The following is a 17,087-nucleotide window of genomic DNA, read 5'->3' on the forward strand; positions in this document are numbered from 1 at the left end:
ATATTATCTTAATATTTTAGAAACATCAATGGACTCTCATCTTCAAAAGATACATGCAGAAATAAAAAATTCACTCAAGATTGACCATCTTGTGAGTATGTTAAAGTACATCCATGAGTATGTTGAAGTAGAGAGATTCTTACATTTCATATTAATTTTAGTTTTAAATGGTAATCTGCAAAAGAGTTCTATGATTTTATCTGAAGATGACCTTTTGTGATTTCATGGTGGATTGTTGTGCTTTATGAGATATGTTGTATCTTATGAGATATGAACTAAACTGTTGTGTCTAATGAGATATGAACTAAAGCTAATTTTTTTGTCTAAAATACACTTGAGAAACGGCATCTCCTGAAGAGGACTGTAAAGTTTGTCTGGTGCATTTGCCAGCTAGTATTAAATATGATTTATGATAGTTAATAGATACTTTTACTTTTGCAAACTTTAAAATATATCTCTTCTAGATTGATGACCTGGCTTTCTTTGGAAAATCATCTACCACAATTCTTAGAATTAAAGGCTAAGGGTAGATTTGTTCCTTGCTGAAAAGAATTTATTTCCTGCCGGATGGCTAAAGACTTTCCCACATTTAATCTTGAGGACTCATTCATATTGAAAATTATTTTATTTTTTTCAGACAGGTTTCTCTGAAAGTTTTACATGTGTATAACTACATAATTCATGATGTTGAAAAAAAATCTCCCATTGTATTACTTTTAATGCCAGGAGAAAAGATAAATTCGCCAAAGTTGCAGTACCATCATATGCAGAGGTACTCCAGCCTAGATCCACTGATTTCAGTTGATTTAGGCACTCTATAGATTAAGTCCCCGTGATTTGAAAGATAGATTGTGTTTTTAAAATGGGTTTCATTGGTTTTATTTATCCTTTTAAAGGTTGGATTTAATGTGAATATGCAGAATAACAAATAAATATAATTTACCATATACAAGATGGGCTGCATAAAAAAATCAAGGTAGCGTAGCATTTTCAGTAGTAGGACTATTCACTTAAATAGTTTCTTATCTATAATTACATCTTACCTAAATTACATTATACAAAGGGGATCAAGTTGACACCACGAAGCATAAATGAAATTAGTAAAACTATCTTTTCAAAATACTGCAACTCCACATTCCATGTATTCCTCAAGGTTAACGAGGTCAGTGTTCTTGTGATGTTTTATGCCCTGCCTGCTTTAAATTTTTGTAAACTGCAGTATGTTCTCAACAGTAAGAGGCATTTCTACCTCTGTTGATTTGAAAGCACCATCTTAGTCACCCTCGCCCTTAAATACTAAAACTCTTTACTGCTTATATCTGTGTCTGTGTTAAGACCAGACCCTATTATTTACATTTGTTCTGAGAGCGGGGCTTATAAAATGAAATAGAATTTTGTCTGTTTTCTTAAATGTCATTTGTTTGTGTACAGAACACCTTCGGAGGTCACTAATTAGAGATATAAATTTTTCAGGAAAGGGCATGTGCTGTTGGGAGCTTCCTAAATCCCTTTTGGGAAGGGGCATAATAATGCCCAAGTAAATTATCATTATATATTTCTGTCAGTTTCACAGTGTTTTATATTTTAAAATGGTGGGATCAATTCAGTCCTAATATTGTGTCTTTACTGGGGTATGAACCCCACCCCAGTTTCTTCTCTGGTTTTCTTTTATTCCTGTATGCCAAAGGGAAATATAATGTTAGGTTTTTCTTTGCAGCTGGAGTCATGCCCAGTGCAGCCTTTAAAAAAAAAATTATGTGACTGACTTGGGGTAGATCTATTTGACCCACACACAGGGTAGTTTATTTAAAAATACTTGTAAGCCCATCTTTGTCTCTAGTGAAGTACAATGTTTGTTCTGTCAGGAATTTAGACACATGGGATTTTAAACATTTTTTAAAAATTGTGTTTCAGGTTTTTTTGTGATTAAATTTTTGGGTTCTGTTGCATTCAGGATGTAAACAGGTGCATTGAGGCTTTGGATGAACTTGCTTCACTTCAAGTAACAATGCAGCAAGCTCAGAAGCACACAGAGATGATTTTGACCCTCAAGAAAGTAAGATTGGTAGCTCTTCTCATAAAGAAATGTAGAAGTTTAATTTATATTTTACCTTTACCTTTAATGAATCTTGAATTATAAAACTTCCTCTTTACAAAACTGGAATTCAGTGTTCTGAATAGGAATGTTATTTGTAATACAGTGTATTATTTCACTAACTACTGAATGTTTTTGAGCAGCTCACATCCTGTAGCAGATACAGATGCATCTCTTTTTGTCAAACATTTCTTCAGATACGAAAGTTCAAGGTCAGCCAAGTTATAATGGAGAAATCCACTATGCTCTACAATAAATTCAAGACCATGTTTCTTGTTGGAGAAGGAGACTCTGTTCTTTCACAAGTGCTGAATAAGTCACTTGCTGAGCAGAAGCAGCATGAGGAAGCAAACAAAACCAAAGAACAGTGGAAGAAAGGGCCAAACAAGAAAACAGAAAAGGATAGAGAGCAAACAGGTATGTGAAGCGCCATGAGGACTATTTAAATTCTAATCCCACAAACAACTGTGGCTGGCCAATGTCTGTATATGTTAACTTCCAATTACGATAAGATCTTGATCTCTGAATTCAATATGAAATGCTACTTTGACACTGTCAGTGTCTAAAAGTTCTGTCCCATTATGTGTCAACACAAGTTAGACACATTTTGTTTTGAAAAACCAGGTTAATAGGAACATTAGTTTTTACAGTTGATTTCCTTTTATTAAAAATGAGCTTTGAATTTTGAAACTTAGTTAAATCACGGTTTTCTACCTGAATACAGGATGCAGAAATTGAACCCTCAGTGTAAACTGGGTTAACATAAGGAGACATGATCATGCAGCACATCAGGTGCTACTTTCTACCTGGGAAGAAGTACAGGGGGAAAGGATATGCACATCCCTGAGGATCATTCTGTGTCCTATGACTGGGTAGCAAATATGTTAACCTACTGTGAGAGAGGGCTTTACATATAGTTTGTTGCAGGGTTGTTTGTTTGCTTTTGGTTTTTTGTTGGTTTGCAATTTATATCACTTCCAAAATTATAAACTTTTCAGAGCTGCCAATCTGCTGCAGCAAAAGGACATTATCCAGTCTTACATGTTTCTTTCCTGCACATGATTGTGTTTTCTTTAAATCATGTCTATTCTGTTCACATTTCTGTGGCTTTGCTAGTACAGTGAAATTCTTCCTTTCCTTTTTCATTGCAATAAAGTACTTTTCCTCTGCTGTATCAGACATTGGAACATGGTTTCCTGAAGCAGCAAAAGATTCAGCCTAAAAATAGCAAAAGCTATTCCTGTTTTGATGATGTTCCAACTGGCCTTTTGTATTTGGCCTTTGCCCAGAGTGGTTTCTGTGAGACCCAGAAGCTGTTGTCAGGAAAAATGAGCACAAATGACCAGAGGCAAAACTTGCTGAACCATGCTATTGAGTTGAGGCACATTTAAGAAATGTTAGGGTGTATATGCATTTGCTATAGAAATACCAAGGAAGTCCAGGGTTGCTATACAGAGGAAGGCGCTGGCAAACCACCTCTGCTAGTCTCTTGCCTTGAAAACCCCATAAGGGGTTGCCATAAGTCGGCTGCGACTTGACGGCACTTTACACACACACACACATAAAAATATTAAATGTAGCATTACTTAGTATGTTATTCTAATGGCTGATTTACAACTAAGCAGTTGGCAACTTACCCAGATCTGCACTGTGGCCACCAGGGTAGATACATTTTGTTTAAGAAATATTTAAATTAATATGTTCAGAGTGCAGAGAGAATTCAGTAATAATGATCATGTATTTAATAGCTGATGCTTTTTATGATAGGAAAACACTTTTCCATGTTTCATTTTTTTGCAAGCTATCTACACTTTCATGGGTTTTTAGCTTTTTCACAAATCACGTCAACTTTTTAACTGCCCTATTGTATTTACATGCTGCATCTCTTCAACAGGAATATAGCAGCAAGTTGCTGGATTTTAAAGACTGATTTAAATTTTATACAAGAATGATCAGCAATTTTGTGGAATAAAATAAATCACACTTTGATTTATTAATTCTTATATTTAATGTTTTGTATTATCTGTAAAGAAAGATACATTCTCTATATTTGTTGCAAGACCCGGCGCTAGGTATTCTCTAATTCCAGTTACTAGAAGGCAGACTTTTAAATAAAAGGATTGTTCTGATCTGAACCAGGGGAAATACTACAAAAGTGTTTTTGGGTTTTTTTGCAATGGTCTAACTTGTAGCTGTCAAGTCATGACACAATGTTTAACACATTGAATTGGATCCAAAGATTCTGTTTTGTTAATGGTAGATATTTCCTCCAAAGCAAGAAATCTTCTAGAATCATAGAGTTGGAAGGGTCCATACAGGCCATCTAGTCCAACTTCGTTTATTCTGGATCAGTCTAGAGCATCCTTGACAAGTGTTTGTCCAGCCGCTGCTTAAAGATTGCCAGTGACAAGGAGCTCACCACCTCCCTAGGAAGCTGATTCCACTGTTGAACACCTTCTCACCCTAGTCAGGAGGGCTGTCGCAGACTTCAACTACAAAACTGTTTGTCCTTCCTTCCCTTAACCTCACCCAGATATTTTCCACTGGGCTGTCACCCTCCTTCTCCAGTATTTCTTGACAAGCAAATCCTCTTCTCACATACAGTGCCACTCCTCCACCTCTTCGACCTTTTAGGTTTTTCTGGAAGAATTCATATCCATCCACTACTACATTCCAGTAATGGGAATCTTCCCACCAAGTTTCTGTAATGCCTACTAAATCATATCCCTCTGACTGCATTAGAAGCTGAAATTCTTCCTTCTTATTGCCCAAGCTTTGGGCATTGATACATAGACACCTGAAACCTCGCACTTTCGTCTTCTTTAGACCTGACCCTCCCAGGTTGACCTCTGCTGTTTGCTCTCCTTCATTTAAATCCTTGTTTGTTGTCTCCTTCCCCTTGTGGCGTCAGTTTAAAGCCCTCCTGATGAATCTCTCCAGGTTTCTTCCAAAAACATTCTTCCAGAAAACCTAGCCCATGGTCCCAGAATCCAAATTGCTCCTGCCGGCACCACCAGCGCAGCCAGTGGTTCACTTCTATTATCTTTTGTTCCCATCTCATTCCCCTTCCTCTGAAAGGAAGGATTGAAGAAAACAGCACCTGTGCCCCCATTCCCTTCAGTTTCTTCCCGAGAGCTTCATAGTCAGTCTTAATGTTTTCTATGGTGTTCACGGCCGTGTCGTTGGTTCCCACATATAACATCACAACTGGGTAATGATCTGGAGGCGTGACCAGTTTTGGTATCTGGTCTACAATATCTTTAATTTTTGCCCCTAGCAAGCAACACATCTCTTGGGCCAAGGGGTCAGGCCTGGACACATGACGTTCCATACCCCTAAGCTGGGAGTCGCCTACAACCCATACTTTCCTTTTCCTTCCAATGCTATTTCTTTGTGTCCCCCTGTCCTCCTCTCTCTGTCACTAATAAAGCCCCGGTCACCGACCCGTCAGTGTCCATGTCCCCAAGCCCCATCACTCCTGGCTGCCGGTGGGATTGTCTGCCCAACCGGCAAAGGGGAGAATAGCAACTGCTTTAAAAGGTTGAGCAGTTGCTGTTAGTGTACAACGTGTTGCCGCCCTGAACCCTGACTCAGTGGAGGGAGGGCAGATTATTTTTATTTATTTATTTATATTTATAAACTAGGAACGTATTCCTGCACACAGTTTTTTCCACCACTTTCTTGTTGCAGACAGATCACTTGGGCAATCTGCACATAGATTGTACATGTGTGTGCACTCGTAATCACATGGCTTGTTTCAAATGTATTAGGCTGCTCCAGCCACAGACTCTGTTGTACCTCACCATGTATGCAGTTTTCATACTACTGTATTTACTCAAAAGGAAGATGGCATTTTTTTACCCTTTTGGCTTTCTAAAAAGGAGGGTCGTTTTTCACTTGGTTATACAGACCCACCGAGTGTGAGAGATGATTCACTGTGCATGCAGGGAGAGCAGGACAAAGCATAACAACTCATTCATCATAAGAGAGCAGTGCCACTGAAAGTAACACTGTGGCCTTTTATGTATTTCTGTTTTCCTCACGATCACCCCCCCACACTACTTTGGGGCTTTGTTTTGATTATGTATGCATTTTCCGACCTTCAGCGGTCGCCTTGCTCTCCCCGCGCATTTGTGCACGTTTTCCCTGCGTTTTCTGGATGCTGGCTAAACACAACCAAACACAGCCTTGTGGGGAGGAGGGGGGGCGGTTTGACTGCAAGGGAAACAGTCATGCATAAAAGGCCTGTGTCTGGCAAGTACTGCCTTTCAAGCTGCTTGTCATTACAAGAGAGGCAGGAAAACTGCTACCTTTTTTGGGAGGTGTCATCTTAAATTCAGGGTCATCTACTTTTATGTATAACCTTTTGGATGCCTTCCATTCAGGGGGTTGCCTTACATTCAGGGTAGTCTTCCAGTGAAGTAAATATGGTAGATTACTGTATTACTTGGCTCTAAGGAAGGTATTAAGTTCCTTTAATGTTAAAGTACATAATTTATAAGTGTTTCCAAAGCTCAATCTGATTTTGAATTGTATTTCTTCAACGGACTGAGTAGCTATAAAATGCTAATACAATTAATAACATTTTTTATTTCAAGTGTTTTATATTACCTTTTGAGGAGGTTTCTTGTCTGCTGAAAATGCTCTAATGTATTGTGGCACTTTAGAAATATATGGCTTTTTTCTCTTTTTTCTGTCTGTGATACTAAAATCTGAACTTGGTGTAGAATGCAGATCAAAAAAACTGCTCAATGGGCAAGGTACAGGAGATGTTTCTACAAATTGGGGGGGCCGTTTGCAGAAAAAATATTGAATTTTAGAACTTTTGTTTTTATTTTATCCCTTCTTATTTTTATTTTATCCTAGTAGCCATTTTGAATTGCCTAGCAACAGCAGACAGCACTCTATGGTTGCCTAGGTAATCAAAAATGGTTTCTGCAGAGGTGAATTGGGGGACAGAAGGCATGGGCAGGCTGGAAGGACAGCAAAGAATAGGGGGAGGAAGCAAAGCCAGAGTTGAGGTAGGGAGAAAAGAAAAACGAAGCAAAGAGAGGGGCTGGAAAGAAGGAAGAAGCGCAGGGAGGCTACAGAGGAGTCTGAGTTAGTGTGGCTAGGAGAAGCAGCTAGAGAGATGAATTCCCCCCCATGAGTTATTGAGTTTTTATCCAGATATGACCTTTAAGTAAAATGGGATTATGCTGTCTCTTTCCTCTCTAGAATTGAGAAAAAATAGCTAACATAACTTCTATTTTAAATTCCTGTTGGTCATAACTAAATTCCATGAAAACTACTGGGGTAAATTAGTTACCAGTAAACTCAAGTATCTTTGTTTTCAACAGTAATTAGTGTCAACTAACTTTAGTTGAGTTGGGACCATTGGCTTGGACCCTAATTTTTCAGTTTGCAGAAGGGGCCCAGTTTTTGTCAATTCCCTCCTGCTGCTGTGGATTGCCATGCCACCTGAACTCCTTACCCTGGGGGTGAATGGACCCTAGCAACTACTTGAGCAAAATGGGGGATGAAAAGGGGGATGGATGTCAGTGAAAATTTTCCTTCCGGTGGCAGAAGTGCATTCTGCAAATGGAAAGTGCAGGTAAGATGTAAACTAGTGTCTTTACATAAGAGGAGACAGAGAACTTTTGTGTTTATTGCTGTATTCCAAATTCCACAATTTAGGAAGCTGTAGTTCTTAACTGTATTGTCATACTTCATACCTGCTTCTAAGCAACAAAGAAGAATTGTGAAGTTACCAAAATTGCCTCTGATCTTATTTCAAGTATCAGTTTTTAGGCATGCAATACTAATTACTTAGCAGTCTCCTGGGTTATATTACTTGATAATCAGTACAACTGTTGCAGAACTGATGTTCAGTACTATTCTGTCTTTTTAAAATGAGAATTTTTCTTTTCCGTTTTAAAGGCTCAAAAATAGTCAATGGAAGTTCTGATGCTCAAGATGCAAACCAGTCACAACAGAATGGAGGCGGCACAGAAGAAAAAAGAGAGAAGCTTGAAGCAGGCAGTAAGAAAAAGTAAGGCGTGACAATAAAAGAAGCAATAAGAAATGACTTATTCTGCTTCAGTTATTTTCAACCAGTTTTATAAAGCTTAAAAAAGTTTTTGAAAGTGTTTTTTTCATGTTAGGGAGAACAAAAAGTACCCAGTTATGCTCCGGGTTCAAGTAAAAGATATTTCAGTGTTGTATTTTTTTGAATAACCAAAATTAATATTTGAATGTTAAATCCATTCAGATGAACTGGCACACTGGCCTGTTTCTTGCATTTCACTATTTTCTCTTGTTCTTGCTAAACAAATGAGTACCAATTTTAATATTCTAATAACTGTTCTTTACATGATGTACTAAGGTAGTATTTGAAGGTTGAATCTTCAGCTGTTGACAGTGTCCATTTCAAGGGAACTGCTTGCTTAAGAGTCAGTGACTGCATACCACCTAAAAGAATAGAGAAGAACTAACTCTGAATTTTTATGGCTTTTGAAGCATGATGTTTAGCATCTGATAAGGAACTAACCATTCCTTATTACGTTTAGTGGGATTTAATTCTATACTATATTAGGACTGTGCTTAGATAAACTTGACAGTAATATGGATACTTCCCTAAGACAGCAACTCCCAAAGTGTATCCCATGAGAGTGAAAGAACCACGAAAAAATAAATTAACAGATAAAATAGTCTCCTCCGAGCCCAAAGAACATCCTGCAGAGGTGGATGCAGGTTTAAGTGCCAGGGCCTTGCCAGCTGCCAGTCATCCTCCACAGGGAGTGGGTATTTCTGCCACATCTGCAGTCACACCCAATGCAGAGATGCAGCAGTATTACTTGTCCATATTACTTCCATAATCAGTTATGTATAATGTTACTTGTTTGTTCGGTACCCACAGATATACACTGGGCCATAAAAATATATCAGGCAAAATACAATTAAAATAAATCTACTTATTTTCCCCTCTAGAATGTCTGGTGATGGAAGAGAACAAGAGAAGACACAGGTTTCCACCTCTGAAAGTGAATGAATGCAGCCTAATTTTTGTAAATCACATATTAAAGAGGACTATAAGGGTTTGCATTTGAGAATTAGATCGCTGAAAGTTTTAAATTTTATAACCATAGTATTTTAATGTGTACATTTTCATGGGGATTGTGAAGAATCTCCCTTTAACCTTATTTTAAAAGTATTTAAACATCCTAATACCATTTGCCCAGTATTAACAGGCAATATGCAGTTCAGGTGTAAAGACCAAGTCGATTTAGAGACTGAAAAGTGTTTGTATGTTTAATGACTAGCACTGTAGTATATGTTTTCCTAACTATTCTCTGTTCATATTTGGTCAATGACAAGAAAAAAGTTATTTCTTTTAAAGTTGCCAAACTGCTCCACTTGTAGAAACATTTTTTTCCTGTTGTCTGTGCATAGTTTTCAGAGCTGTTGTTTGCCAAAGTGTTTGTTCACTGTGTTTTGTAAGAAGCTGGAAGCATTTTGTAGCAGCAGTACAAGTATAATCAGTGAGTCCTTTATACAGAAGTTAGTTTTGTTCTTGAAAGCTAATTGTGCCAACTTAATATGCTCTGACTTTCCGTGGTATGCTTTTGGTATTCTTGATATACTAAGGAAACTGTGGTGTTTCCGTTGAAATTACTGATCGATGCACATTAGTCAAAAAACACTGTCTTGAAGCAATTTGTTTTCAAAAAATAAAGTTATGTAGAAAAAATAAATTTGTACATGTTCATTGAAAACGTCCCAGTTAATACTGGGTGTAAGAGACCAATTCACCTATACATCTGATCCACTTAACTGATCCCCATACTTCATAAACTGCTTCATTCAGTGCCTGTATCCTGATTTTGTCTGAAATGTGTATCTAAGCATTGGAATTGCCAGTACCGTTCCTCAGGCCGAACAGAAATGTATATGTGAAAGTGACAAGCATGAGATCATTTCTTAAGATGTTTTTACCCATGAACTTGAAACCTGCAACTCAGGAATTGTCTCATTAGATCAATACGTGAAATTCAAACTTGACAGCTCACTTTTTCCTCGCTGTCCCATTAGGATCGCCAGGCTACCATTTTGCAGTAATAGCAGAAGCTACAACTGTTCGCATACTTACTTTCTAAAATGAACTTTGCCTGTCCTTTTCCTCTCTGCCAAAAGTGAGCGATATTTCCTTTGCTAAGTGTTATAGGTCTTGGCCCATTATTATTTGCCCCTTTCTTCAATTTTGTGCTTTCACGAATCACTACAAAGCTGATGGACCTAATTCTCCACCCTGGCTATGAAATTATTAGTTACAAAGAGGAGGGTTAATTCTTAAATGATTGTGTTTATAAAAAAAAAGACTTTGTGCACAGGAGTGTCACGTGAGCTCCACAATCAGCAGTTAGTCAAAAGGCTGGCTGTCATGAGTAACTAAAAAGGACAACATATCTCTGTGGTTCTGCAGAAGCTACTTGTGAGGCACATCCATGGGTGTGTCCTGTCGCAGGCCCTCCACCCTGGCTCAAGCTGGACCTTTGTGAGCTTCAGCAGCCTCAGAATGGGTGGGAGTAGCAAAAGGCACTCAGCTGCCAACCCCTGGCTGGCAGGTTCTCTGTAACATTGAATCTCCCCAGCCCATCTCCTCCTTGGCCTAGGCCCTTATTTAAAGGGAAGATGCTCCACCCCGTTTACTCCTTCACCAATGGACCTACTCCCATAATCCTCTCTCTGGAGGAACTTCCACCACAACCCTTGTCCAATCCCTTGCTTTGCCCTACCTGGTTGCCTACCCTCACTCCCAGGATTCCTGGCTTCCACCTTCCTCTGGGGAACATATTCCCCTGATGCCCAATGGGGCTTCTTGTGAGGTGTTCCTGCCTTTCTTTGATTTGGCTGCAGGTGTGGTTTGGGGTGTGACGAAGGCACCCCAATAGGAGCAAGATGCCTTCAGTGCCACTCCTGGAGAAGTCCAGGAGGCTTGTGTTTGAGGCATCCCTGTACACTACTGCCCACTCCTGCATAGCAACCTTGGTATTCCTTGGTGGTCTCCCATCCAAATACTAATCAGGGCCGGCCCTGCTTACCTTCTTAGATCTGGCTATCCAGGTCAGGGCAGAAGCTTCATAGCCTCTGAAATTATTTGTTTTAGGGGGACCTGCCTCTTCCATAGCCCTAGGGAAGTCATGCCTACAATGATAATAGGATGTTCTATTTTAGAATTAGGCAGAACTGTTTACTTATGTCATGATTTCAGTAAAAGCAATATGAGAGGCAGAAGCCCTCTGTGGGTAAGAACAAACACTTGATACTACAAACAAACCAAAACATGCAATTTTTAAAAATTTCGAGGGGTATGATGCAGTAGACTTGCTAAAGCCAAGCAGGAATGGATAAGGTTTGGGCCTTCATAGAAGGATTACTCTGTATGACATTTAGAGCTTCATGAATGAAAGGTGGCTTATAAATAAAATTACCTGTACTCTCCTCCATTCCTTTTCCCACCTACCTCTTGCCTATATATTGGTGTTGCTGCTGAGACAGCAGGTGGCACCATTGCATTGTAAGACAATTGTATTCCTCTCGAGATGCTGCTACCATCTAGCAGAGCATTGTGAACTTGCTTTCCAAAATGCTTTATGTATTAACCATATAAGGACAAAGGGCTTGTATACAGGGTGAACTGTATCTCTGTGCCTTGTACACCAACACATAGTGCATGCATTCCCTGACACTCCTACTAGTGACCAGATTTGGAGAAGGTGAATAGGTCTTGCTTCCACTGCAATTTTGTCCTCAAGTGCAGTGTGTGAGAGAGAGGAGGATAGCCCTTTCAGCCTTACCAGATTAATGGGACTGGATTCAAGTCCAGTAGCACCTTATGGACAAACAAGATTTTCAGAGTATGAGCTTTCACATCAGATCATTGTATCTGACAAAGGGAGCTTTGACTTTAAAAAGCGTATACTCTGAAAATCTTGTTGGACTCTGTGGTGCTACAGGACTCAAACCTAGCTTTTCTACTGCAGACTAACATGGCTACTCTCTAAACCTATCTTCACGGCTGGTTAATGGGCACAGTGTTGTGGATGCCTTATTTAAAAACAACTGCTGCTTAAATTTAAAGATGGAAAAAAATTGAGGTGTAGAATGAGTTTTGCACAAAACAATGTGAACAATAAAATATGGAGTTCTAATGACAGCATGAAGGGAGAAAAGTCTTTAGTCTCTGTGCTCTAATTCATGAACTCCAGGAAGCTTGATAATATCTTTGTTCTGTACATGCTCTTGAGAAACAACTTTTTCCTCACAGCAGCAGAAGTTGCATAAACACTGCAGAAAAGAATGCCCATGCTAGAAGATGGCCACTCTTCTGCCCTCACTGCTCTACCAACACTCCTTCCAGAGAAAAATCCTTACCTGCTCAGGTAAAACACCTCTGCACTCTTATGGAAATTTCACCCCCTTCTTAGTCTCCAGGTGACTACTCACCTAGCCAATGCAAAATCACTTCCCTAGAGGGCAGTGTTACCAGACCAGGACCCACTATATGGGAGCTCTACTCCCCCATCTGTTTTGCTCTTAACTTACCCCCCCCCCACATACTTAAACTGTCTCAAACACCTTGTTTCTCCTACATGTCTTCCATTCAGGGCAGTGCCTCAGGCTCCCAGCTTTCTCTGAGCCAGGGGTGTCAAACATAAGGCCCACAGGCCAGATCCAGCCCCTTCAGAGCTCTTATCTGGCCCATGAGCCAGCAGAGGCCGTTACACACACCCTTGATCTGGGCTGGCATTTTTGTTATATCCAGCCCTCATAACAATTGAGTTTGATACCCCTTCTCTAGGTGCTAGAGATAATACAAGAGGCTCTTAGGGTCACAGCAATACACAAGGTTGAAGCTTATAGAGAAGTTACATTAATATAGGCCTTCATTGTTCACAGTCATACAACAGAACACGGATACTATTTCTAGTTACATGGCTTTCAGTTAACACTCATCTATGGAACAGTGGTAGGAAAGTTACAGGTTCTTTTCCTCTTCCCTTTTGAGGAAACAAAACCACTTCAGCATATTCCATAAACAAAGAAATGAGCTGCCCCACCCCTTTTTTCTCTCAGAAAATGTGCTAAAGTGACATTATGAATAGTTTTTTCCCTGAGCACTTATCCCCATTAAAAAAATGTTCTGTATACCCTAAAAAGGCATTGTACAAAAATTTGTAAAGGAAAGTCTCTATACAGCTGAGGCAAGAGAATCAAGGAAATCTCTGTTGACTGAAGAGATTTCCCTCAACAGAGATGGATTTCTTCACTTCCCCTGCAATGCAAAATGGACCCTCACAATACTGCTCTGGGTGACAGGAAACCCCCCCCCCAAGAAAAGACAGCATGAGCAGGAAAACAGCAGAAACTATTGTCCACATAAGCTCTCCACTGGCTCAAACCTAATATGCACATCTTCATGTTTTACAGACCTAACATTTTGTAATAATTTGGTGCACATCAAGCCCGTGCACTGGGAAGAGGGCACAGCCAGGCAGCTTAGTGAGGAAGGCACTAACCTGGCTGCAAGCCCAGCACCATGGTATGCTCTGTTCATATCCATTCCAGAATTAGAATTGGATGCAGAATTGGATATTTTTTTTAACTGACAGAGTATACCCACAGCCTTATGAACAGCCACAGGGAACTTGAAAATAAATCCAGTGACCCTGCCATTTTAATTAACTTGGCCTGAAAAATGAAACACATCCTTCTTGCTTATTTATTCTCCTAGGGTAATGTATGGGCTTTGATGCTGTGACCACTTAAATGCTAACAGCATTAAACAAGTAGCCAAAACACCAATATCCAGCTGGTGTGAGGAATTTAATTAGAAACTAACAGCTGGGTCCAATACTGAGTTTGACACAGAGGACTCATTCAAAAGAGAATTCTGAACTGAAAACATACCCAGCTGTCCCATTGCAGCTCCTGGGACTCATGGAATTAAGGATGTAATTTTCCCCTATAATTTATTGTTCATTGTGTAAACTCAATATAGCACTGAAGGTCACAGTATTTGGGAAGCAACAGGACTAGCACAGAATACAATTTAAGCAACCCAATCAACTTAGGAAATGGATACATTTGATAAAACTACCAATGCCATATTTTCCAAAATGGAAAACACCAGCCCTAAAGACAGAGTCCTCCCCTGATCTGGTTTTTATACAATGCCTTGACTAAATGGCATAGCAATTGCCTGGACAACCGAAGCCCTCTTCTTTCCCAGGCTCTCTCCTTACAGACCCCATCCTTGATAGACTTTGCTGCAAACCCCAAAAGCACAGGCAAGGCCTTGCCTTTCCAGTATGCCAGCCCCCACCTATGAGTTGAGAATGAACAGGGTCAGACAACCCAGCTGTTTAGCTCCCTTCATTAGAAGAGTTGGATTTTATATGCTGACTTTCTCTACCACTTATGGAAGAATCAAGCTGGCCTACAATCACCTTCCCCTCCCCCCAACAGACACCCTGTCAGGTAGATGGGGCTGAGAGAGTATGACTAGTTCAAGGTCACCCAGCTGGCTTCATGCGTAGGAGTGGGGAAACAAATCCAGTTCACCAGATTAGCCTCCACCGCTCATGTGGAGGATTGGGAAATCAAACCCGGTTCTCCAGATCAGAGTCCACAGATCCAAACCACTGCTCTTAATCACTACACCACGCTGGTTCTTCATGGAAGTGCTTTAAACAGCATTTTTCTTATACTGTACTGGCTGGGCAGGCGAGCTGGTCTGCTATTGCAGCACTGTGCAGAGGAAGTGAGGGAGGAGGTGGCCAGAAGCCAAGGAGGAAACTGAAGACAGAGGCTTCTGCAGCCGGCAGGCTGCACTAAGCAGGGAAGACAGCAGGGGATGCAACGTCCGATAAACAATTCCAGAAGTCAGGCCGGGGCTGGTACTTATCAGGGTCGAGGCAGCAGAGTTGTCAATTAGGCAGTCCAAGGTCAGGGTCACTGGCAAGGCAGTCCGTTGTTATTCAAAGGCAGTCCGGGTGAAAAGCAGGCAAGAAAATACCAGGTGGAGCAGCACTGAGACCAGAGATCAGTACACTGCTTCCACACTTTGGTTCCTTCCTCAGTTCCTTAAATCTAGCCGGCTCTCAGAAAGAGGCTGGTCTGGCAATCAATCACTCTCATCTTCCACAGCTGTCATCCCACGCCTATTCTGAATTCCTGCAGAGCGTCTTTCACTCATAGCTCTCAAGTCTTTTCCTTCTGCGAGATCCTGGGGATAAATCCTCTCCTTCTGATAGCTGGCTTCCTGATGGGGTCTGCACTTCCTTCGCCTGAGTCGGCTCTGTTAATCTAACAGCTGGTTCAGGAGATGTCGGCTGCATTCTCTGGCGAGACTGCTACTTGTTCTAGTTCATCATCTGAGCTCTCAGAAGCAGGTGAGTCCATGACACATACTTTAGCTTTCTGTGTTTACACAGTCTAACAGACTGCAGTACACATACTGAAGAACTGTGATTTGTTTGTACAATGTGATACATATAGTTTAAGGAGACGAGGATAATTGCACTTGGACTCTAGAGCAGGGCTTCTTAAACTTTTTCCACTCGCGACCCGAGGATATAGGTATATAAGATAGGTATACAAATCATACATTTATTGATAATAAATCAGTTTTTCTGTGACCCCCACATTCAATTTCACGACCCCATGTGGGGCCGCAATCTACAGTTTTGCTTTGCTCTAGAGAATCTAAAGTGGTGGTCTAATCACTGATTCCTCTTCCTCCTCTGCCAGAGAAATGTTACCATGGTTCCATGTACCAACTTAAATTTACCTGACAGCAAAAAAGAGAGGCTTGGAAGCCCAATTGTAAATACTTTTATTCACCACTGTATTTAAGGGGCCTTATTAGCATGAATACAGGAGCCCCACGGTGCAGAATGGTAAGCTTCAGTACTGCTGTCAAAGCTCTGCTCACGACCTGAGTTTGATCCCGACAAGTCAGTTCCAGGTAACCGGCCCAAGGTTGACTCATCTTTCCATCATTCAGAGGTTGATAAAATGAGTACGCAGCTTGCTGGGGTTAAAGTACAGACGACTGGGGAAGGCAATGGCAAACCACCCCGTAAACACAGTCTGCCTAGGAAATGTTGGGATGTGGCATCACCCCATGGGTCAGTAATTTTACTTATATTAGCATGCATAAGATCTCAACTGGAAAGTTCAGATCAGTTAGAACATCCCAGGGACAACCAGTATCAGAGCTGGTCAGTATAATTATTGCTTCTGTTTACTCACCTGATGCTCCATGGCAATGGGAGGGGCTATTTAGCTGAACAGTAATGTAGTAATTGGGAGAAACAGGATTTTTAAAGACTCAGTCACACTTCCCTTTGCAAAGGAATGCGAGTTGTTTCAACCAGTCTATCAACTTGATACTCCATCGGACAGTTCAACCATAATGCATTCTGGAGATATCCAATTCTATTTTAAGTATTGTTAGAAGATAAGCAAACAATTATCCCCCACTCACCTGCCATAGGTACTAACTGAGCTGCTGTGATGGCACAGAATGTTTACAAATATTTTATTTGGAAAACTTTTATCCTACCTTGCTGCCAACAAGGACTCAAAGTGGTTGCAGAAGGTTGGGAATCTATGTGTAGAATGATGACTAACACCACAATTCCAATTTGCTCAAAGCTTTGGCAGGAGAAAACTTTATACAGAATCTAAGGACAGAAAGCCATTTGCTAGCCAGCCAAACCTTTGGCTACAGTCAAGACACTGAACTCAATTTTTAATTTTTATCTATATACATACACACATCTAGTATTTAAGTATATTAAGAATAAAACAGGACCATGTATATTTAAATAAACCAAAAGCCATCGTACACAATAAATGCAACTATGGAACAATGAAATGCTAAATACCTAATGTGTTATTAATTCAATTATAAAGAATGCAGGCAGATGCAGAAAAATGTGGTAAC

The 17,087-nt window shown here is 40.3% G+C and overlaps 1 protein-coding gene across 1 annotated transcript in view; it reads left to right on the forward strand.

Annotated features, from left to right (window-relative positions):
* PSIP1 (PC4 and SRSF1 interacting protein 1) overlaps positions 1-9,414 on the forward strand; it is a 43,183-nt gene extending 33,769 nt beyond the window's left edge. The window contains exons 12-16 of the mRNA XM_056847985.1: positions 21-91; positions 1,955-2,056; positions 2,293-2,512; positions 8,015-8,126; positions 9,065-9,414. Of these exons, the coding sequence (XP_056703963.1) occupies positions 21-91; positions 1,955-2,056; positions 2,293-2,512; positions 8,015-8,126; positions 9,065-9,125 (566 nt within the window). The 3' untranslated portion in view covers positions 9,126-9,414. The remainder of the gene's footprint in view (positions 1-20; positions 92-1,954; positions 2,057-2,292; positions 2,513-8,014; positions 8,127-9,064) is intronic.
* Positions 9,415-17,087: the final 7,673 nt, after the last annotated feature.

The sequence above is a fragment of the Euleptes europaea genome, chromosome 4, assembly GCF_029931775.1.
Source record: "Euleptes europaea isolate rEulEur1 chromosome 4, rEulEur1.hap1, whole genome shotgun sequence".
Taxonomy (NCBI): Eukaryota; Metazoa; Chordata; class Lepidosauria; order Squamata; family Sphaerodactylidae; genus Euleptes; species Euleptes europaea.